The sequence below is a fragment of the Ochlerotatus camptorhynchus genome, unplaced genomic scaffold, assembly GCF_037179485.1.
Source record: "Ochlerotatus camptorhynchus isolate MF236.1 unplaced genomic scaffold, CSIRO-AGI_Acam_v1.1 ptg000641l, whole genome shotgun sequence".
In the NCBI taxonomy this organism is placed as follows: Eukaryota; Metazoa; Arthropoda; class Insecta; order Diptera; family Culicidae; genus Ochlerotatus; species Ochlerotatus camptorhynchus.
The window spans coordinates 59650-83044 of NW_027041120.1; the positions used below are offsets into that span (position 1 = coordinate 59650).

At 39.7% G+C, this 23395-nt stretch overlaps 3 protein-coding genes across 3 annotated transcripts; 2 read left to right on the forward strand and 1 right to left on the reverse strand.

The window, feature by feature from the left end:
• The first annotated feature begins 7581 nt into the window (after nt 1-7581).
• Nucleotides 7582-8133, forward strand: levy. Its single transcript, XM_065237752.1, has 2 exons — nt 7582-7759; nt 7839-8133. Exons 1-2 carry the CDS (start codon nt 7666-7668, stop codon nt 8072-8074), a joined length of 330 nt encoding a protein of 109 aa, XP_065093824.1. The 5' UTR covers nt 7582-7665; the 3' UTR covers nt 8075-8133.
• A 7184-nt stretch (nt 8134-15317) lies between these two features.
• LOC135714402 (putative nuclease HARBI1) lies at nt 15318-16914 on the forward strand. Its single transcript, XM_065237748.1, has 4 exons — nt 15318-15365; nt 15425-15866; nt 15935-16079; nt 16140-16914. Exons 1-4 carry the CDS (start codon nt 15334-15336, stop codon nt 16520-16522), a joined length of 1002 nt encoding a protein of 333 aa, XP_065093820.1. The 5' UTR covers nt 15318-15333; the 3' UTR covers nt 16523-16914.
• Nucleotides 16915-21471: 4557 nt separating this feature from the next.
• On the reverse strand, nt 21472-22427 carry LOC135714404 (uncharacterized). Its single transcript, XM_065237750.1, has 5 exons — nt 22414-22427; nt 22152-22347; nt 21755-21914; nt 21542-21697; nt 21472-21491 (listed from the first exon to the last, which is right to left on the reverse strand). The coding sequence occupies exons 1-5, from the start codon at nt 22425-22427 to the stop codon at nt 21472-21474; spliced, it is 546 nt and encodes a 181-aa protein (XP_065093822.1).
• Between the last annotated feature and the right edge of the window lie 968 nt (nt 22428-23395).

A 23395-nucleotide genomic window follows, 5' to 3' on the forward strand; every position in this document is an offset into this window, starting at 1 on the left:
GAATGTTGACAACTCTTTCGTTCTCACGGTGTTCTTACGCATGATCCAACGTTACGTCACACTAGATTATGCATAAGAACGTCGTGATAATGAAAGTGCTAACTTGTTTCCTTCTGCCTCACCACAGCACTTGCGATTCTCCGTCGGTTTCAGGTGCATTCTTTGTGTCATAGAGATTGCTGACGTTTATCTTACGCACACTACGTCACGTATACGTATACGCAAAATGTTTTCATCGGGATCATACTTTAACAATCTCCACCAGTCCAAACACTAGAAGTTTTGGAAGGTTCTCCCTCACCTCAGTACCTGAAAGCAGCGTGATACCAGCTGACATTCGCTTAATGTGGGTAGTGAAATCTGGAACATTTTCTCACTTTTGAGCATCAACGTCAACCCGGTTTCGAATCGCATTCCCACTTGAGGGGGCACCGTTGGCAGTAATCCACTGCGCCGTGGGAAAGACCTGAGTAGTGCTGGAAAATGCACCGTCTAAGGAAGGTCACCATTAAAATTAAATCAACCTAATTTTCTTCGCTGTAATGTACTCCGGATCAGACTCGCTGGTGGACCGTTTTCGTGGGACGGTTTTCGACCCGAAAAGCTACAATTTGAACAGTTTTTCAAAAGATTTCTGGCAGGCGTCTTGGGACGCACGATCTCCTGTCCCACCGAGGCATCCGTTAGCGTGTCCGTGTCGGAACGGATGAACTCTTTGATCGACTGCAATTCTACCATCGATTTTCGGCACTGCTTTTTTGGTTAAATTCACACGGTAGTTGAAATCGAACACGGTCGACGATCCGGCGGAAGATGCTTCGTCTTCATTGTCCGAAGAAGTCAACGATTTGATACGACCGGTTTGGCTCGAAGCAATTTTTCGACGGAAGTTCCTCGAAGTTTTCGACGGAAGTTCCTCGTGGCAGTGGAATATAAATGCCACGCTGCTGCATCTGCTGACTAAAGTCGTCCTTGTTGTTGCACAAAGGGCACTTGAAAAAGTACCCCGCCGATTGGGCAAACTGTACCATGCAGCTCCGATGGAACCAGACATTCTGACAGCACGAATCGATTCCAGCTTCCTGTACGGTCCCATCTTATCGTAGCAAATCCCACAGGCTTCGGTCCCGGATTATTTCACCTTACCCACCAGCGCTACGTGCTTATCGCACCACGACTGGAACGTATCCACGTAATGCGACAGGCACTCATTCTGCATCCCACAAAGCGTCTGAAATGAAAGAAAGCACTTCTTCGTGCAACACAAAACGTTCGCATACCGTTCCTTAGGGCCCATGCATTAATTATGTCACGCTAAATCGAAGAGAAATTTACCCCCCCCCCCTATCGTGACGTTTTTCCTATACCTAATACATTGCTTGTCACAAAATCTTAGACCACCCCCCCCCCCCACACCCCTAGAGCGTGACATAATATATGCATCAACCCTTGCAGATGTAACACTTTTGTCCTCGCATACGATGATACGAGCTTCCTCATTTCTGATGTCCTCCTCCATGAATCCGAAGATTCCCTCCTCGTCTTCAGGTAACAAGGTACACGTAGCAGGTATAATGACTAGTTTTGCCACGTATAGTGGACCAGTCCAGAATAGTGCAACGATACAATTATCAATGAAAATTAATTTGATGAGATCAAATTTGTTCGACAAAAATCAATTTTTTTATTGTTAAGATGCTTAGCTTAACAAGCCCCCTTTTTTATTGTACATTTCTCATATACCATGATTTTCGTTGTGATTTTATGGTAGGGGTAAGAGGGGCATAGTGAACAAGTGGGGCATAGTGAGCATCCCATGCCTCAGCTTGGTCTTCCGGCCGTTCGGAACAAATTGGTTGGTGGTAGCCTTATACATTTTAAGAATAATCAGCAATGGAAATTTGCCAAAAGGTATAAGGGGACTTTTATCAGTGCTGGTGCTCAGTACGGAAAACCAGATCGACGAAAAACAAATCAAAGGAAAAAAAAAGAAATGAGATTAACAGAACTTTATCTGTACAAGTTCAGAAAAAGTTTCATATTTTTGAATTTCCTGCAGAGTTTTAAACTTTTTTCGAACAGTCCGCAATTCAAAAACCCAGTAAAATATTACTGACTGGATTAATGTGTATATGTTAGGTGCAGCTTATCTGCTGTAATATTCAACAACTTTTTTTTACTGTTTCCCTAATAAAAAACTACCATAAATGAACGAAAACCCAAATAATTAAATTATTCAACAAATGGTTTGGATGATACCCACGACGTGTTCGCAAAATAACCATAACAATTTTATTAGGGTTGGTTTTCAATTTCAGATTGAATTCCAATTTCCCATTTGCATCGACGTAAAAACTTGCCGCAGCTTGTTAACCGAGCTTGTGCTGCATAGGTGGAAGAGATAACTCCGTTGAAAACTTCATCTGCATGATAACTGGAAAGTTTGATAACTGGTACTTGTCGATGACGATGATCTCGTCTAATCAACCAATTCGACAAGGAAATCCACTACCCGCACCCGTACCGGAAAATGTTTTGAATGATGAATAAGAAGAGGCTGAGCAGTCGAGGCAGCAAGAGACAAAAGCGTGACATCAAATCCTATGTCCCGATCGATTCGTACAGAAGTTTCAATGCGCCGCCTGTTCGGAAAGGATTCCCCGTGACATGAGCGAGCGTCACTACGCGAAGCATGCCGGCCATACCTATCGGGTTGATATCGATCCAGTGATCGATCTGTACGACGAAACTACTGCCACGGCGATTGTAATCCGCTCCATGAAAGTGCAGCGGCAAGTGACGATCTACTGCGACAAATGCAACGTGCCTAAGAAATCGGCTTTCAGATTAGTATTCCACCGGTTGGTTTGGCAAACACGAAGTGGTGAGCCAATTTAAAATCGTTAGTTTCGTATTGATTGTTGGTATTACCAACATACCAACACTGGTACACTGGTATTACCTGGTTACCTCTATGGTATTATAGTCCTATAGTCCACACTTTTACTGTAGGGCTTTACGCATACACGCAGAAAAAACTGGTCCTCATACCGGCCTCTTTCTAAGTTTAGTGTTCGGGGATGATCTGTTTTTCTTTCGACGTCGGGTGGGGGGTGAGGATGATATGGGGATCGGTATCAGAAACGACGGATTGCCGTTAATATTGTGATGTTCCACCGGTTTTGTCGAGCTTGGAACACTTGCTTGCGTGGGTTTCCGGACCCTCTACTTCGGTTTCGCCGCTTGCAGGCTGTTTTCGGTTAAGTTTGCCGAATGTAAACCTGGGGGGGAGGACGTGCTGTCAAATCAGCCTACTGATCATTCTTGTATGAAACTGGTTCCAAACGTAAACAAACGCTGTAGGTTTCTTATGGCTTGTTTACGTTTGGAACCAGTTATGCGAGGTAGGCGACGATTGTTCGTATTTGACAGCCACTCCCCCCCTTGATGTAAACAAGAAAGAAAAAAGGACACGCTAAAAATTGATTACCCAGATTATGTATTGTTGAAATAAACATGCTTTTGAATTTAATTTAAACATACATATTTTTGTAGAAAACATGTTTTTAATTTCCCTTGAACTATTCATATTTTTATTTAATAAACATATATATTTTTAACTTAAATGAACAAAATTTGGTTCCGTGTAGTATGTATGTAGTATCATGATGAACATCTTGAAGGGCGCGAGGGTGAAGTTGTGAGAAGCTGCCGAAATACGGATAGCTGACTATTCTCGCTCATGGATCCAATTGGATGGTACCGTTTTCTGGCCGTGACTTTGAAAAATCAAATGAAAACCTTCGATTCTTTATATATATCCGAGTCATCATCATCTATGTCAGTCATCACTGCCACTAACAGCCTCAACCATAACTTCTTCATAATGTTGTTAATTTTAAAGAATAAAAATAAAAACGTATCTCCATACAGTTCACTCCGAGGCGGGTGTCGTCTAATTTTAAAATCAACAATTATCAATTTTTATGTTGTTAAAATGCATCCAAAACATCGTTTTTACAACAAACGTTAAAATTACCTAACGGAATAATTGGTCAGACCATTATTCCGCAAGGAAAATGATATTGCATTCAGAATGCGCCACCTTCATATCGATCACGATACTAATGTAATCGATCTTTTCTTTACCGATTTCTTTTGAACTGCGTACTGGGTCAAGAAATGCTAATTAAAAGAAATTTCTTTAGCATTCCGTGTCCTATCCCGTAGCACGTTAAAACGTCATTACTTTTCAGCTGCGTACCAGCATAGAGGTAACTCTAAGACTAGTAGGTCCCGAAGAAAATCATTATTATTTTTGGCTCACTCAGTACCAGAACAACGGTCCCAAGCAGTCCCAAGCTATTTCACTCACCCCTGCATGTTCTGCATGAATCCACACACCCCTGATGTTATCTGTCAAACTTTCATAGCGAATCAAAACAAACATAGTGTAGTAATAGAATTTCAACTAGAATAGGGTACGTTAATCGTTTGCTTGGGACCAATAGGCTACTAAAGTGGTGAGCCAATTTAAAATCGTTAGTTTCGTATTGATTGTTGGTACCAGGCTTTAAGCCTAGTACGCAGCTGAAAAGAAAACGGAAAAGTAATTTTTGAGGATTTTTCCCAAAAGAAAATTTGACAGCTATAGTCTGCTAAATTTTGAGATTATAGCGAGGTGTTGTCAAATTGTAAAATCAACTCTTATTAGTGTTTATGTTGTTTAAATGCATCCAAAACATCAGTTTTGCAATAAACGCCAACATTACCTAACGGAATAATTGATCAGACCATTATTCCGCAAGGAAAGTGAAATTGCATTCAGAATGCGCCACCTTCATGTCGATCACGATACTAATGTAATCGATCTTTCCTTTACCGATTTCTTTTGAACTGCGTACTGGGTCAAGAAATGCTGAGGAAAAGTAATTTCTTTTGCATTCCGTGTCCTATCCCGTAGCACGTAAAAACGTCATTACTTTTCAGCTGCGTACCAGGCTTAAAGCCTGGTACGCAGCTGAAAAGAAAACGGAAAAGTAATTTTTGAGGATTTTTCCCAAAAGAAAATTTGACAGCTATAGGCAGCTAAATTTTGAGATTATAGGGAGATGTCGTCAAATTGTAAAATCAACGCTTATTAGTGTTCATGTTGTTTAAATGCATCCAAAACATCAGTTTTGCAATAAACGCCAACATTACCTAACGGAATAATTGATCAGACCATTATTCCGCAAGGCAAGTGAAATTGCATTCGGAATGCGCCATCTTCATGTCGATCACGATACTAATGTAATCGATCTTTCCTTTACCGATTTCTTTTGAACTGCGTACTGGGTCAAGAAATGCTGAGGAAAAGTAATTTCTTTTGCATTCCGTGTCCTATCCCGTAGCACGTAAAAACGTCATTACTTTTCAGCTGCGTACCAGGCTTTAGTGGGTAAAAAATTAACCCATTATTCAACCGTGAACTGGTTCTTTAAATGGGTATTTTTTACCCATTTTATGATTTCAAAATTCCCCCATTTTTTGACAGCTGCATACATGGTTTGAAAATGGGTATTTTTTACCCATTAATGGGTTTTCACGAAACACCGTGTACAGCATTTGTTTACGTTTGGAACCAGTTTCATACAAGAATGATCAGTAGGCTGATTTGACAGCACGTCCCCCCTTCCCCCAGGTGGAAGTGGAACAGGTTCACACACTCGCAAGCCAACAAGTGAGTGCCACTGTTACCACTGATTTAGTAAATAGTTTTAATCTGAAGGGCGTATTCGTTTTATATGATAATAAGCTTCACGCAGAAAAAACCATGGTGGGTATATAATGGTGATACAGCTTTGTCACTATATAGGCGGGGAGGTCGCGGGGGGGAAAAATTCGGTTTTAGAGCAAATTGTAAACAAACTCGGTCGCTGTCCCATACAAAAATCCAACATGGCTGAATCACGAATTTGACACATTAGAACACCTATATGTAGCCACCTTGGAAAAAACTATCGTCGTAACAAAAATATTTGAGGTAAATTTTAACGTAAACTCAGTTTGTTCTGGCCACAAACATGAATTAGGTTGATTTCAAACGTATTCCATGTTTGAAGTCATGTGAAATCCATGTTTAAAATAAAAATATTGTTACGTTTATTTCAAAAATATTCGTGTTGAAAATAAACGTATTTATTTTTGTTTGGTTTGACAGCTATGCGAACAATCATAAATATGTTTATTTTAAACATGCTTCTCATGTTTAAAATAAACATACATATTTTGGAATTATTTTAGCAGGGTAAAGCAAAATAAAACCACAAATGAAGTGACAGACGACTAACTGGCGAAGAAATCAATTAAAATAATGTGGTTCGCTGTAATAGAATTTTCTTAGAAGCTTGTGCCATCATCCACCAGATGGGATATTATTTTTGTTTTAGTTTTGCACAAAGTTGATTTTGTGTACAATGATTCTTTGACAGTGTGCAAAGAGTGCGTATCATTTTGTCATTTTTTTATGCATTTCAGTTTTGAGTAGAGTGAAAGAGATAGAACCAAAACATTCTAGTACATTTGGTGAAAATGCTAGTTCAATCCAGTAGTAGCAACAATCAATACGAAACTAACGATTTTAAATTGGCTCACTACTTGACTAGCCTATTGGTCCCAAGCAAACGATTAACGTAGCCCATTCTAATCGAAATTCTATTACAACGCAATGTTTGTTTTGATTCGCTATGAAAGTTTGACAGATAAAATGAGGGGTTATTGGTTTTTCCTATGTTTCGAGGGGTGAATCGATTAACTTGGGACCGAAGATAGTACCAGAGCTGAGCCAAAAAGTTGAGCACGTTATTTCGGGACCTTCTAGTCTTATAGTACGTTCAGACTACAGAGTTATAACATGTTATAGCGCTATCTTGATGGTGCTTTCTGTGTTGCAATTATTTGACAACCGTTATAACATGTTATAACTCGCCAGTCTGGCCGGCGTTTTAGAGTTACCTCTATGGTAGTAGTGTTGCCATGTGGTACAATCCAGTAGTAGTGGTGTTGGCATGTGGTACACTGAAAAAGATTTAAATAAAATGCTCCATTTGCAAAATAAAGGCATTTTAAGATTGAACTCGTATACCTCACCGTGTAAAATTTTGAAACCATCATCACTTTCATAGTTCATCTATTCTCCACGAGTGCCAACTTTGATTTGCCAATTGCATCACTTCCCTAATAAAAAATAACCATAAACGAACGACAACCCAAAACATTGAACTATTCCACAAATGGTTTGGATGATACCCAGAACACGTCGTTAAGCAAATTAACCATACAATTTTTATTAGGGTTGCGTGTCCATTTCTATAAAAAACTCAGTTTGTCTACATTTGTCAGTTTCGGCCTTTTGAAATATTGGTACTGATTTATGAACTTGTCACTCCCAACATAATTTACCCATTTTTGAGTATGTTCAGTTTTGACGGATATGGGAGAATAATTATTCTTTGTAGTTTTAAATTAGCGTGTTTGTCTGAATAAAAATGAGAAATCTGGCATCACTGATTCATATAATCATCGGCAGAATCCTCATCCAGTGTAGAAGTCAGAATTTGTGATCAAGCAGTAAAAAGAATAGCCAAATTTTCTGAGGTGATTGCTAAATTTAATTTTGCAGATATGGCCTTGGTTAATCACATTCTCCGTCGCGCTGTTTCGCAATCGGTTATTCGAAACGCTGTGACTGGTCCTTCGGCAGTTGCTGGACATGCAAGTATGGATAAACTTGTAAATTTCGATTATTTCAAAAAGGTTATGTAACTCGCAATTTTTTCTTTTATTTTTTCTGCAAGGTGGTGGCTATAAAGTCTGGAAGAAATTATCTTTCTTTGTTGCAATTCCAGCCGTTGGTCTGTGCATGTTGAACGCTTACTTAAAACACCAGGAAGAACATGGACATCCTCGAGCGGAATTCATTCCATACGAGCATATGCGTATTCGCAACAAGCGTTTCCCATGGGGAGAAGGCCGTCGCAGTTTGTTCCATAACCCCCACGTCAATCCTCTGCCGGATGGTTATGAAGATTAAATCTGTAATCTTTCGAGCGTGTCCCAGGTAGTTCATTAAAATTAATCTGTCGCTCCAGATTCGCTGCTATGTTTTGCAAACCGTGTGCATACAGACGCACGAAATGAAGAATCTAGTTCACTCTAAAAGAAGAAAAAAGAAATCCTTTTTGGTTCGCTTTTCAGTGTAAAATGACGTATTTCAGTGCCAACATTTCAAAGGGGCGTAATTGCATTTGTAAACAATGGCTTTAGCCGTAGATTTCTCGCAAATAAAAGCTCACTCATGAAAAATAATAACACCACCAGGTAGAGGAATGTTTCCTCTACCAGCTAGCATTGTAATTTTGGAGAGGTAAGATATCATTCGCGAGAAATTGACGGCTAAAGTCATTGTTTACAAAAGCAATTACGCCCCTTTGAAATGTTGACACTGATTTCTTGAAGTTCATCACCGTTTTTCAACTAGGGTAACAGGTATAATACGCCATCCTTATACCTTGTACAGACATAGTACACTGTTGTACTTCTTTAAGCTAGTGCCTCAAATTGTACCTTTTGAGGTACTCGATTAAAGGAGTACAACGGTACTGGTTTGTATGTCTGTCAATGGTATTAAAGGAGCACAACGGTACTCAGGCCTATTCTGCGCGGCGTGTGAGGTGAGGTGACTCGCTCTCACTTGTGAAGTGACAATTGTCACCTCGGGTGAGGTGACTCTCCGTGCAAATCAAATGCAGGGTTATTCTGCGTGGCGTATGAGGTGAGACGACAATTGTCACCTCGCAGTCACATGACTCTTCTCACTCTATTCCGACAGTCGACTCGGGTGAGGTGAGAGGTTCATTCTTAGGTGAGTTGCAGAGTGACTCGGTGTTCATTCGCCGAAATGTCAGTTTGCTTTGTTTTCCGAAGAGGGCCCATGCAGTTTTTGTAGGTTCACTTGTCAGTTTAATCGCAGGTTTTTATTTTTTACTATGAACATGCGTTTCGAGTCGTATTTCATGTCAAACAAGGTAGATTAAATATTTTATTATTTTCTTAAACATAATCCGCGTTCACATGTTCGAAATCATGCATAAAAACATCATTTAAATGGATTGAAAATGTTCGGCCTGTGCTAGACCCTTTCAGTTTTGGCTGTTTGTTGTTTTCGGTTGCGGACGAAGATTTTTTTTCCAATCGTGGTTTTTTTTTTAATTAGGTTCCTTGTTCCAGTGTATTCCTCCATTTACGAACCACACCGGCGGTTCGTAAATCGAAATAGACGTAAAAAACATTATTTGCGATTTATTTCCTAAAAAGTTTTTGGAAAATTTTGTCGAATACCGCACAAAATGGGTATTTTTTGGTATCTGGGTGACGTACGGGGACCGGAAATCAACGCCTGACGTTATTTTTATTTCAATATGGCGGCTTCCGGTTAGAGAAAAGCTGGGAAGTACTGCAAAATAACCAACAACATGGGTATTTTTGGAATCTTGGTGACGTGTAGGGACTGGAAATCGATGTCTGAAGACTTTTTGAAATTCAATATGGCTGCTTCCGGTGCGAGAAAAACTTGTACATTCTGTCAAATATTCCACAATATGGGTATTTTTGGAGTCAGAGTGACGTTTGAGGACCGGAAATCGATGTCTGACGGCATTTTGACATTCAAGATGGCGGCTTCTGGTTAAAGAAAAACTTGGAAATTCGGTCAAGTACCCCTCAATGTGGGTATTTTTGGAATCCGGGTGACGTGTAGAGACCGGAAAACCATGTCTGACGTCCTTCTGAAACTCAATATGGCGGCTTCCGGTTAGTGAAAAACTGGGAAATAATGCCAAATTACCCACAATATTGGGTATTTTTGAAATCTTGGTGACGTGTAGGGACCAAAAAACCTCGCAAAAAACCATGTCTGACGCCTTTTTGAAATTCAAGATGGCGGCTTCCGGTTAGAGAAAAACTTGGAAATACTACCAAATTACCCACAATATGGGTATTCTTGGAATCGGAATGACGTGTAGGGACCGGACATCGATGTCTGAGGCCATTTTGAAATTCAAGATGGTGGCTTCCGGTTAGAGAAAACTTGGGAATTCTGTCAAATACCTCACCATATTGGTATTTTTGTTGACGGGGTGCTGTGTAAGGACCCTTAATCGATGTCTGAGGCCATTTTGAAATTCAATATGGCGGCTTCCGGTGCGAGAAAAACTTGGAAATTCTGTGAAATACCTCTCAATATGAGTATTTTTGGAGTCTTGATGACGTGTAGGGACCGGAAATCGATGTCCATCTTGAATTTCAAAACGGCCTCAGGCATCGATTTCTGGACCCTACACGTTACCAAGACTCCAAAAATACTCATACTGTGCGTAATTTGGCAGTAATTCCCAATTTTACTACAACCGGAAGCAGCCATATTGAAGTCAAAATAGCATCAGACATCGATTTCCAGTCCCTACACGTCACCCCAATTCTAAAAATACTCATATTGAGAGGTATTTGATAGAATTTTCAAGTTTTTCTCCAACCGGAAGCCACCATCTTGAATTTCCGAATGGCCTCAATATCGATGTCTTGTCCCTACACGTCAACCCGACTACAAAAATACAAGTTTTGTGGGGTATTTGGTGAAATTTCTAAGTTTTTCACTAGCCGGAAGCCACCATCTTGAATTCAAAATAGCGTCAGACATGGGTTTCCGGTCACAACACGTCACCCCAATTCCAAAAATACCCATATTGAGGGATATTTGACAGAATTTTCAAGTTTTTCTCCAACCGGAAGCCACCATCTTGAATTTCAAAATGGCCTTAGACATCGATTTCCGAACCCCACACGTCACCAAGATTCCAAAAATACTCATACTGTGGGTAATTTGGCAATAATTCTCAGTTTTTCTCCCACCGGAAGCCGCCATCTTGAATTCAAAATGGCGTCAGACATCTATTTCAGGACCCTTTACGTCACCCCAATTCTAAAAATACCTATATTGAGGGGTATTAGACATAATTTTCAAGTTTTTCTCCAACCGGAAGCCACCATCTTGAATTTCAAAACGGCCTCAGACATCGATTTCTGGACCCTACACGTTACCAAGACTCCAAAAATACTCATACTGTGGGTAATTTGGCAATAATTCCCAGTTTTTCTCCCACCGGAAGCCGCCATTTTGAATTCAAAATGGCCTCAGGCATCGATTTCCGAACCCTACACGTCACCAAGATTCCAAAAATACTCCTACTGTGGGTAATTTGGCAATAATTCCCAGTTTTTCTCCCACCGGAAGCCGCCATCTTGAATTCAAAATGGGGTCAGACATCTATTTCCGGTCCCTATACGTTACCCCAATTCTAAAAATACCCATATTGAGGGGTATTAGACATAATTTTCAAGTTTTTCTCCAACCGGAAGCCACCATCTTGAATTCAAAATGGCCTCAGACATCGATTTCCGAACCCTACACGTCACCAAGATTCCAAAAATACTCCTACTGTGGGTAATTTGGCAATAATTCCCAGTTTTTCTCCCACCGGAAGCCGCCATCTTGAATTCAAAATGGCGTCAGACATCTATTTCCGGACCCTATACGTCACCCCAATTCTAAAAATACCCATATTGAGGGGTATTAGACATAATTTTCGAATTTTTCTCCAACCGGAAGCCGCCATCTTGAATTCAAAATGGCCTCAGACATCGATTTCCGAACCCTACACGTCACCAAGATTCCAAAAATACTCCTACTGTGGGTAATTTGGCAATAATTCCCAGTTTTTCTCCCACCGGAAGCCGCCATCTTGAATTCAAAATGGCGTCAGACATCTATTTCCGGACCCTATACGCCACCCCAATTCTAAAAATACCCATATTGAGGGGTATTTGGCAGAATTTCCAAATTTTTCTCAAACCGGAAACCGCCATATTGAATTTTAAAATGGCCTCAGTCATGGGTTTCCGATTCCTACACGTCACTCCTATTCCAAAAATACCCATATTGAGGAAGCCGAAGAAACAAAAAAAAATTGATTGAAACAAATTTAGAAGTAATAAATTAACGAAAACCGCAACCATCGCTTATAGAACTCTAAGGTTTTCCTTCCAGTCGACTGCAGCGGAGGTTACGACTCTTGTCACTTAAAATCGTCACTTCAGTACGACTTTTGTCACCGAAATACGACTGTGAGAATAAGGTGAGAGTTCACCGGGTTCATCCCAAGTGACTTCTCTCACCTCACTCGCCAGCTGGAATCGGGTGACACGAGTGACTCGAGTCGTCTCACCTCATTCGCCACGCAGAATAACCCTGATGGAGAGTCACCTCACCCGAGGTGACAATTGTCACTTCACCATCACTTCACTCCCCCTAATTCTGCGAGTCACGTGACTCTCTGTCACCGGTGAGGTGACAATTGTCACCTCGTGTGAGGTGACTCTCCGTGCAAATCAAATGGAGAGTCACCTCACCGGTGACAGAGAGTCACGTGACTCGCAGAATAGGGGAGCCTGTCACTTCACCTCACACGCCGCGCAGAATAGCCCTGATTACATCAATGGGGCCCTTATTACCGGATTGTGATTATTCTGCGCGGCGTGTGAGGTGAGACGACAATTGTCACTTCACCATCACGTGACTCTTCTCACTTGATTCCGAAAGTCGACTCGGGTGCCGTGAGAGGTTCATTTGTTGGTCGGTGACAGAGTGAACCGCAAGTGATACGGCGTTCATTTCGATAATTCAGTGCCAACATTTCAAAGGGGCGTAATTGCATTTGTAAACAATGGCTTTAGCCATCGATTTCTCGCGAATAAAAGCTCACTCATGAAAAATAATGACACCATTAGGTAGAGGAATGTTTCCTCTACCAGCTAGCATTGTTATTTTGAAGAGGTAAGATTTCATTCGCGAGAAATTGATGGCTAAAGTCATTGTTTACAAAAGCAATTACGCCCCTTTGAAATGTTGGCACTGAATTGTCAAATCTGCATAGTTTTTGTGAAGGGCCTATGCGGTTTTGGTTTGCAGGAATATAAGTATTTTGTATTTTTGTGTTTTATCGACCTTAGTTACTTTTTTATGAAGAAAACAAGGAAAAATGGATCCAATTTATGTTTTAGAGCAATAATGGGAATAAAAAAGTATTTTTAAACGAATTTGCATGCTATTTCTTTTAATCCAAAATGATAATGTCAAAATTGGCCCTTGCAAGAAATCCATGGAATACCAGATCACCATTGACGAGTGCACGGATAGATTTGAGTTCACTCACTCGACAAAAAGTGACACAACAGCGGGGCCCTGTTTACTAAAAATGAACATATGTATATGTGTTCATTTTTAGTAAACAGGGCCCCGCTGTTGTGTCACTTTTTGTCGAGTGAGTGAACTCAAATCCATCCGTGCACTCGTCAATTGACGAGTGCACGGATGAACTTGCGTTCACTCACTCGACAAAAAGTGCGTCAATAGACGAGTGCACGGGTGAACTTTAGTTCATCTACTGAAATTTTTTTGACACAACAGCGGGGCCCTGTTTACTAAAAATGAACACATGAATAATGCTCGCGTAACATTTGAAAAGGGCCTATCAACTTTTGTAAATAATTTGCTAGGTCCTTTTCACGAGAACCGAAGTACGCCCACGCAAACCAAGAGCACTATCGGGAAGGGGAGAATTTCCTCTGCGAAAAAGGCTTAACAAGTTTTGTGTACATAAGTTGATAGACCCGTTTCAAATGTTACGTGAGTATTATTCATGTTTTAATTTTTAGTAAACAGGGCCCCGCTGTTGTGTCACTTTTTGTCGAGTGTGCACTCGTCAATCGGTCGATGGTTGTTCCCTCAATTTTTGCAATCAAGTACCACCATGTAAGTAACAGATGGGTCAACCATAAATGCTTCCACTGGATTTGGTGTATTTAATCAATTTCATAGCGCCTCTTTTAAACCGCAGAAACCATGCTCAGTATACGTTGCGGAACTCGCAGCTATATTTTACGCAGTAGAGCGAATTGCCTCACTACCTTCTGACCATTATTTCATTTTTACGGATAGTCTTAGCTCATTGGAGGCTATTCGTTCAATGAGGCCGATGAAGCACTCCTCGTATTTCCTGCCTGAAATACGATCTAAACTGAGTGCTTTATCTTACTGCTCCTATACTATCACCTTAGCTTGGGTCCCATCTCATTGCTCAATTCCGGGTAATGAGAAAGCGGACTCGTTGGCTAAGGTGGGCGCTATGGAAGGCGATATTTTTGAGCGACAAATCGCCTTCAACGAATTTTTCTCCATTGCTCGTCAGCAAGTCCTCATCAGTTGGCAACACAAATGGAATGATGGTGAATTGGGAAGATGGTTACATTCTATTCTCCCACAGGTGTCGAACAAACCATGGTTCAAAGGGTTGGACATGAGCCGCGACTTTATACGCGTTATATCAAGGCTTATGTCCAATCACTGCTCGTTAGACTCGCACTTCTATCGAATTGGGCTCTCAGGCAGCAATTTATGTGCGTGTGGCAGTGGTTATCACGATATCGAGCATGTTGTTTGGTCGTGTACTTTATACCGTGTTGCCAGATCTGCGTTATCCACATCCCTCAGGGCCCGAGGAAAACAACCCGCGATACCCGTTAGAGATGTCTTGGCGAGCCGAGATCTCGACTATTTGAATTTAATTTATGTGTTTTTAAAACGGATAGATCTGAGGATTTAGTAGTTAGGGTCATCTTGTGTTCTCCCAAGTTGTTAGCTGCCCATCGGTGTACCCCCATGTTTGTCTTTTTCATCAGAGTGTCGCTTAGTTCGAGATCAAGAGCACATTGCTCTCCAAACCTTGTGTTCACAATCCCTTCCCTGCCATCCATTTGTTACAATTTGTTACCCCTAACCTCGAGATAGCCGCGAGTAATCGGCCCCCGCTTTACTAACGTTAGTTTTAAGTAATTTTGTAATCTAATCAATCCGCAAAGCTATAGCAAATGAGCCTGGAAAAATAAACGCATTATAAAAAAAAAAAAAAATTGGCCCTTTGGATACTAAAGTCGAAAACTTTGTTTACATTTTTGCTGCTTTAAAACTTGGTTCTGCTTTTTAAATAATAGAATTCAACTCGAAAAACTCCATAAAACTAGTTGAAATTTATAATCTGTGATAATTAATAAGTGCTAAAACAATTTTGTATCTCGTGTGCTATAAGCTCTTTTGTATTTTGGAGTAGTGATGACGAGAGCGATGATTCTCACGTTGAAGCTGCTATGGTGCGCCTGGAACGTCGAAGATTAAGAGATATGAGCAATCCTCTTGATTTACCCCACGATGCGTAAGTTTGTTTTTGTCATAAAGTATCTAGAATAACTTCCAAATTCGTTTTGATTTCAGGTTTGTTAAATATTTTCGGATTTCAAAGAACCTCTTTAAATATTTACTCAACATAGTGGAACACAAACTAGGAGTGACCGTTGGATCTTCATCAGTGCTACCAATAACAAAACTATCGGCAGCATTAAGATTTTTTGCTGAAGGCAGTTACCAAAAAGGTGTAGGAAACGATGTGTTCGCAGGAATGGCACAACCCACATTATCGAAGACTTTGGCATCTGTGATTGATATTTTAGAAACCCAAGTTTGCCCGATGGTCATACAGTTTCCTATGCAAGATGCAGAAAAGGATGCGATAAAACTTGGATTCTACGAAAAAACTGGATTCCCAGGGGTAATAGGATGTGTCGATGGTACCCACGTAAGGATTTTTCCACCTCCTGCGGATGTTCAGCATCTTTATTATAACAGAAAAGGATTTCACAGTTTGAACGTTATGCTAGTATGTAAAACACCGCCTTGTAAGTAGTAAGGATAAATTATGATCATTTTTCTTTCTGTTCTTAACAGGTCTGTGATCATAAACAGAGGATCCGTTACGTGGATGCTAACAATCCTGGTGCTAACCATGATTCGTTCATCTGGAATAGTAATCCATTGGATGGTGTGTTGAATGCGAAGTACGAAAACGGCGAAAGAAATACTTGGCTTTTGGGTAAGCATCTCAGTTATTGAAAAACAAATATTTATTATACAAAGACGCGTTCAATTACAGGAGACGCTGGATACCCTTTGAAGCCCTACTTAATTACGCCATTCCGTTCTTCTACAGGCGTGCCAAGCTCTCCAATGCAGACAAAATTTAACGAAATACATTCAAAAACAAGGTTGATTATAGAAAGAACCGTTGGCGTCTTGAAGAGTGTGTTTCGTTGCACACTAGGCGCACGGCAGTTGCACTACAAGCCAGAGAAAGCAGCAAGGATTGTGAATGTGTGTTGTGCTTTGCACAATCTGAGAATTCAATTCAATGTACCAGTAGATGAACGAGACTTACTGCCAATGAATAATAATGAAATCGAGAATGCAACATTTAAAGAAGTAAATGACATGTCAGTAAACGATATTCGTCAAGAAATTATGAATTCCATTGTTTGATTTTTTGTGATTACAGCCATTACCGGCATTCAGCATAGTGTTTAATAATAAAAATAATAAAATGTAATTCGACTTTACCCATTTCATGAATCAATGACATCTTATTGGTTGTTAACTCTATAGGTTCAAACGTAGTAGCCAAAAATAATGTTTAATAGAAGATGTGATTTAAGAGAACTAAATGCAATGTAAATAAAGGAATTAGAAGCCAAATTAATCATTCAAGTTTTATTACGTTCAATCCGATTATTTCTTGCATTCTTCAATCATTATCCATTTACTCCTTCATTTCTTGGCGTTCAAGCAGTTTAAGCTTCCTTTGTTTGTATCTTAATAATTGCATCTTGTACTCAATTTCTTCCTGTCTTTGTTTTTCTTTTCGCAGCATATACGCTTCCTTCCTATTCACCTCGTCTTCCTTCAGCTAAAACATTTTTCGAGCGTATCGGGCACATTCGCTGGAGTTTTCAACCATTTTCTTCAAATACTTGGTCTGCTCAACCAGTAGTTCATGCTTCCTTTCTGTGTCGTCCTTCCTTTCTGCGGTGCGCCGCTTGCGGCTACTGTTTGGGATGTTATAGCTGCTGCTTTTTTTTTTTAACTCTTTATTTGTTCCAAATTCAAAATAAATTACATTTCATTTTAACCTAGGTGCTCCAGTTACTGCAGTAACGTACCTGCCTTAATTGTTATGATATATATCTAAGTGTTTTTACATTGTTCATGTCTTGGCAATTCAGTATTTTAAACAGGTTTTTTAACCTGCATGTCAGTATAACAATTGATATCTTAAAACTAAAAACTAAAACTAATCTTATCTAAGTATAAAGGGAATTAATCGTTGCAATTGAGGATTGCAACGACTTTTGCCTGAAATTATTAATTATTTTGTTGGACATTTGTGCTAAAGTCTCAACATTCGAAATTCTATGTACTTCGGTTGTACTGTACCAGGGAGGCAACTTCAAAATCATTTTCAGAATTTTGTTCTGAATCCTTTGAAGTGCTTTTTTCCTGGTAGTGCAGCAACTAGACCATATTGGCACAGCGTAAAGCATGGCCGGTCTAAAAACTTGTTTAAATATTAGAAGTTTATTCGTCAGGCAAAGTTTGGATTTCCTGTTTATAAGAGGATACAAACATTTTATATATTTGTTACATTTGGCTTGAATGCCCTCAATGTGATCTTTAAAAGTTAATTTTTGGTCAAGTATTAATCCAAGATATTTCACTTGGTTTGACCAGGAAATTGGAACTCCGTTCATAGTGACTATGTGACTACTACTAGGTTTCAAAAACGAAGCTCTAGGCTTATGTGGAAATATTATAAGTTGAGTTTTCGAAGCGTTGGGAGAAATTTTCCATTTTTGTAAATAAGAAGAGAAAATATCTAAACTTTTCTGCAGTCTGCTGCAAATAACACGAAGACTTCTTCCTTTAGCGGAAATGCCTGTGTCATCAGCGAACAAAGATTTGTGGCAACCCTGAGGCAAATCAGGGAGGTCCGAAGTGAAAATGTTATACAATATAGGCCCAAGAATGCTACCCTGAGGAACTCCTGCCCTAACAGGTAGTCGATTAGATTTGGAATTTTGATAATTTACTTGAAGAGTTCTGTCAGTTAAATAATTTTGAACTAATTTCATAATATAAAGTGGAAAATTAAACTTTTTCAATTTAGCAATCAAACCTTCATGCCAAACACTGTCGAATGCTTTTTCTATGTCTAGAAGAGCAACTCCAGTTGAGTGGCCTTCAGATTTGTTTGAACGAATTAAATTGTTAACTCTTAAGAGTTGATGAGTAGTTGAATGCCCATGGCGAAATCCAAACTGCTCATCTGCAAAAATTGAGTTCGTATTGATGTGAAGCATCATTCTATTCAAAATTATCTTTTCAAAAAGTTTACTTATTGAAGAAAGCAAACTTATTGGACGGTAGCTAGAAGCTTCAGCTGGATTTTTATCCGGCTTCAAAATTGGAACAACTTTTGCATTTTTCCATTTATCAGGAAAGTATGCCAAATGGAAACATCTGTTAAATAATTTTACCAAGAAAGACAAGGTACTCTCTGGGAGTTTTTTGATGAGGATATAGAAAATTCCATCATCACCTGGAGCTTTCATATTTTGAAATTTTTTAGTTATAGACCTTACTTCGTCCAAATCAGTCCCCCAGGAATCATCAAAAATATTTTCCCGAGAGAAAATATTCAGAAAATCCCGAGCAACCTGATTCTCAATAGGACTAGTAAGACCCAAACTGAAATTATGGGAACTCTCGAATTGCTTAGCAAGTTTCTGAGCTTTTTCCAAATTTGTGATCAAAATTTTACCACCTTCTTTAAGCGCTGGAATAGGCTTTTGAGGTTTTTTCAAAATTTTTGTGAGTTTCCAAAAGGGTTTGGAACTCGGGTCTAATTTAGAAATATTATTTTCAAAAGTTTTGTTCCTCAGGGCAGAGAATCGCTTTTTAATTTGTTTTTGCAAATCCCGCCAGATAACTTTCATGGCAGGATCGCGTGTTCTTTGATATTGTCTCCTACGGACATTTTTAAGACGGATCAAGAGCTGAAGATCATCGTCTATTATAATTGAATCGAATTTAACCTCGCATTTTGGTAATGAGGCAGCTCTTGCTTCAACTATAGAAGTAGTCAGAGATTCAAGAGCATAATTAATTTCATCTTTGGTTTGCAAACGAATGTTTGGATCGAAGTTATATTCCATAAATGTTCGATACTGCTCCCAATCAGCTCTATGGTAATTGAAAGTAGAGCTGTTGAGATTACAAATTATTTCTTGGGATATTTCAAAAGTTACTGGAAGGTGATCAGAACCGAAGTCAGCATGGGTAACCAATTGGCTACAAAGTTGACATGAATCAGTTAAGACCAAATCAATAGTGGAGGGATTTCTTGCAGAAGAAAAGCATGTTGGGCTGTTTGGATATTGAATAGTGTAATAACCTGCAGAACAATCATCAAACAGAATATTACCATTGGAATTGCTTTGAGCATTATTCCATGAGCGGTGTTTGGCATTAAAATCACCAATAATGAAGAATTTAGACCTATGACGGGTAAGTTTCTGGAGGTCACCCTTGAGAAAAATTTTTTTCTGGCCTACGCATTGGAATGGCAAATAGGCAGCTATAAACGTAAGTTGTCCAAATTTTGTTTCAACAGAAACTCCCAAAGTTTCAAAAACTTTGGTTTCAAATGAAGAAAGAATTTTATGCTTGATTCGTCTATGAATAATGATGGCAACGCCACCACAGGGTCCATCAAGACGATTATTTCTATAAATCAAGTAATTTGCGTCCTTCTTAACCTTATGGTCAGGTTTAAGGAACGTTTCAGTTATAACGGCAATATGCACGTTATGAACTCTCAAAAAGTTAAATAGCTCGTCTTCATTATCTTTAAGAGATCGAGCATTCCAATTTACAATATTTAATGCTTTAAAATCCATTACTGAATTTTAAAGTCATGACAATATTATTTGCAAATTTTACTCCAGTTTGAATAGCATCAAACATGGAGTTAGATTTAAGCATATCAGAAATCATGTCAATTAATGAATTCTGTAAAAATTCCATTTTGGGGGCAGTAATGCTAAGTCAAAATTGTCAAAATTTCCGTTAGAACGTTGGTTAGTATTTTGATTTCTACCCGCTGCAATAGCAGCATAGGTAGCTCCATTAACTCGCTGAACATTGTTAGCAGCGAGGGGAGTAGGTACAGATGAAACATTTGAAGCAGGGGAGATATTTGTACCTACGGGTACGAATGTAGAATTTGTTCCTCGCTGACCGTTGTTAACAGCAGAGGAATTTGTACCTGGTCGGAAACGTGGAGCGTTTCCTACCTGACGGTTAGAACGAGATTGTAGGATCGCTTTGCGAGTCTTCCATTCCCAAAAATTGGATTTGTGGTTTTCACCACAATTTGAACATTTAAATTTCTTAGGATCTTCCTTCACAGGACAGTCGTCCTTTGCGTGAGAGGAATCACCACAATTCATGCATTTAGCTGGCATGTAGCAATTTTTAGTTCCGTGACCCCATCCCTGGCACTTACGGCACTGGGTGAGGTTTTGGAAATTTCCTCCAGTCTTCCTGAAGTGTTCCCACTTCACTCGGACATGGAGCATAAGGCTAGCTTTTTCTAAGGCCTTAAGGTTGTTTAGTTCACTAGACTTGAAGTGAACTAAATAAAAATCATTAGAAATCCCGTTGCGCGAATCGCCAGGACGGGATTTCATTTTCATTTTGATTACTTGGAGTGGCACAACTCCAAGTAATTTTGCCAGTTCATCTTTGATCTGATCCAGGGATTCACCACTGGGCAGTCCTTTCATGACAACCTTGAACACACGTTCAGTTTTGGTGTCGTAAGTAAAAAATTTGTGCTTCTTCTCAGTAAGATACTTGAGAAGACATTTAAATCCGTCCAAGGTTTCAGCCAATACACGGCATTCACCCCGACGTCCAATTTGTAGTGAAAACTTAACTTTCACGAAATTCAAAAGTTCCATGCGAAGAGCATGGAAATCGGTAGTGGTTATCACAATAGGGGGAATCTTTTCCTTCTTGGCATTAAGCCGGGAAAGTTTACTAGAATTTTTCTTGGATGATGGATCATTCTCATCATCCGTGAGCAAATCAAATTGATTACTCAAATTAATTTCTTCAGAAGGGGGGTCAAGAGTTTGCCCCTTTCTTTTGCGTTTAGGCGCCATGGCGGCAGTAAATTTTTATCCAAATCGACTTCCAAGCAGATTACTATAAGAATCTGAAGGATCGAAGAGGAATTTTCCAAATCGATATCCAAGAAGGATTACCTCGGGTAGGGTCCAAACAAGGATCGAAGAGGAATAAGAGTTGAACAAGGTAGAAATTTTTTACAGGTTGAGCACTGAAAAGTGCTGTTTAAATTTGTTGTAGCTTTAGGTAGTAGTAACACTTCCTTCAGCAAAAAGCAAATAGATCCGCACGGCAAGAGAGCACGATGCGGACTGTTATAGCTGCTGCTGTTTCCAACTTCATTAGTGTGACTGTTGTTCCCGATGTTCTCAACATTTTCGGTCCCGACTTCATCATCTGCTTCATACTCATGCTCCAGGGTGGTTTCCCGCGGAGAAGACTCGCATTGGGGAAGACCAAACACAGAACCTATGAAATTAATCGGTTGAAGGTATTGGTTCGAATTCAAATGATACCAATACTCACCAGAGTGGTTAACCATCTGATCAAGGGACAAAAGATTAACTATCGTCTCTTCGTTTGGTGAAAGATTCACCATCTGGTTTGATCCACCGCCAGTAGCACTTGCCTCCCGCTTGTTGTGTTTTAGCTTGTTTTTAACCTTCAGCTTAAAATCTGTCCAAACCTGAAATAAACATTTGCATAAATTGATTTGGCTCTATAAACACCTCTTTTGGGGGGAATGGGTTGTCCAAAACACCGAGTGACATAACGCAATCAAAGTTTAACAAATTTCGCCAGTTTTATTATTATGATGACTTTCATACAACTAACTAAATCCGTTAACATTTGGCTGAGTTATGAAACTTAGGTGTTTCTTACAACACCCTTTTTTAATTACCACAATTACTTGGCTACTTACTTTTTGCCACCCTTGAACTGATCGAGTTGGAGGTCCAAGGCTGTTCAATCCGCTGCATAACTCGTTCCAAATATCCGCATACCGTTCCTTGCTTATGTGGAAAGCCTCGCTGTATTTCATCCCCTTGGCTACCGCTGAATTGGCCTCCATACGGGAAACAAGCAGATTGAACTGCTTGCAATTAGTTACGCGTACTCTGAAATACAAAATAAAACATTTTTTTAGTTGAGCAATTCAATTTTTGAGTTGAAAACATGCTTACCGCTTCACCTCCATTTTTTAGATTGAATTTGTCTGCGTTGTCGACTGCTTCAAGCATATCGACAATAGTCACGTGGAAACGTCCCCCCTTATTCTGCGAGTTACGTGACTCTCTGTCACCGGTGAGGTGACAATTGTCACCTCGCAGAATAAGGGGGATTACTTCTAAATTTGTCTAAATCAATTTTTTTTTGTTTCTTCGGCTTCCTCAATATGGGTATTTTTGGAATATGAGTGACGTGTAGGAATCGGAAACCCATGTCTGAGGCCATTTTAAAATTCAATATGGCGGCTTCCGGTTTGAGAAAAATTTGGAAATTCTGCCAAATACCCCACAAAACTGGTATTTTTGGAGTCGGGATGACGTGTAGGGACCGGAAATCGATGTCTGAGGTCAATCTGAAATTCAAGATGGTGGCTTCCGGTTGGAGAAAAACTTGAAAATTCTGTCAAATACCCCTCAATATGGGTATTTTTAGAATTGGGGTGACGTATAGGGTCCGGAAATAGATGTCTGACGCCATTTTGAATTCAAGATGGCGGCTTCCGGTCGGAGAAAAACTGGGAATTATTGCCAAATTACCCACAGTAGGAGTATTTTTGGAATCTTGGTGACGTGTAGGGTTCAGAAATCGATGTCTGAGGCCATTTTTAAATTCAAGATGGCGGCTTCCGGTGGGAGAAAAACTGGGAATTATTGCCAAATTACCCACAGTATGAGTATTTTTGGAGTCTTGGTAACGTGTAGGGTCCAGAAATCGATGTCTGAGGCCGTTTTGAAATTCAAGATGGTGGCTTCCGGTTGGAGAAAAACTTGAAAATTATGTCTAATACCCCTCAATATGGGTATTTTTGGAATTGGGGTGACGTATAGGGTCCGGAAATAGATGTCTGACGCCATTTTGAATTCAAGATGGCGGCTTCCGGTCAGAGAAAAACTGAGAATTATTGCCAAATTACCCACAGTAGGAGTATTTTTGGAA

Bases quoted from the DNA above. Each gene is read 5' to 3' on its own strand.
- levy (XM_065237752.1), top strand. From the start codon at position 7,666: ATGGCCTTGGTTAATCACATTCTCCGTCGCGCTGTTTCGCAATCGGTT. The intron at 7,760-7,838 runs GTATGGATAAAC...TTTTTCTGCAAG, and splicing joins GGCAGTTGCTGGACATGCAA to GTGGTGGCTATAAAGTCTGG.
- LOC135714402 (XM_065237748.1), top strand. From the start codon at position 15,334: ATGAGCAATCCTCTTGATTTACCCCACGATGC. The intron at 15,366-15,424 runs GTAAGTTTGTTT...TTTTGATTTCAG, and splicing joins CTTGATTTACCCCACGATGC to GTTTGTTAAATATTTTCGGA. The intron at 15,867-15,934 runs GTATGTAAAACA...TGTTCTTAACAG, and splicing joins ACAGTTTGAACGTTATGCTA to GTCTGTGATCATAAACAGAG.
- LOC135714404 (XM_065237750.1), bottom strand. The intron at 21,698-21,754 runs GTGAGTATTGGT...TTAATTTCATAG, and splicing joins TCAGATGGTTAACCACTCTG to GTTCTGTGTTTGGTCTTCCC. The intron at 21,492-21,541 runs GTCCGCATCGTG...TTTTTGCTGAAG, and splicing joins AAACAGCAGCAGCTATAACA to GAAGTGTTACTACTACCTAA.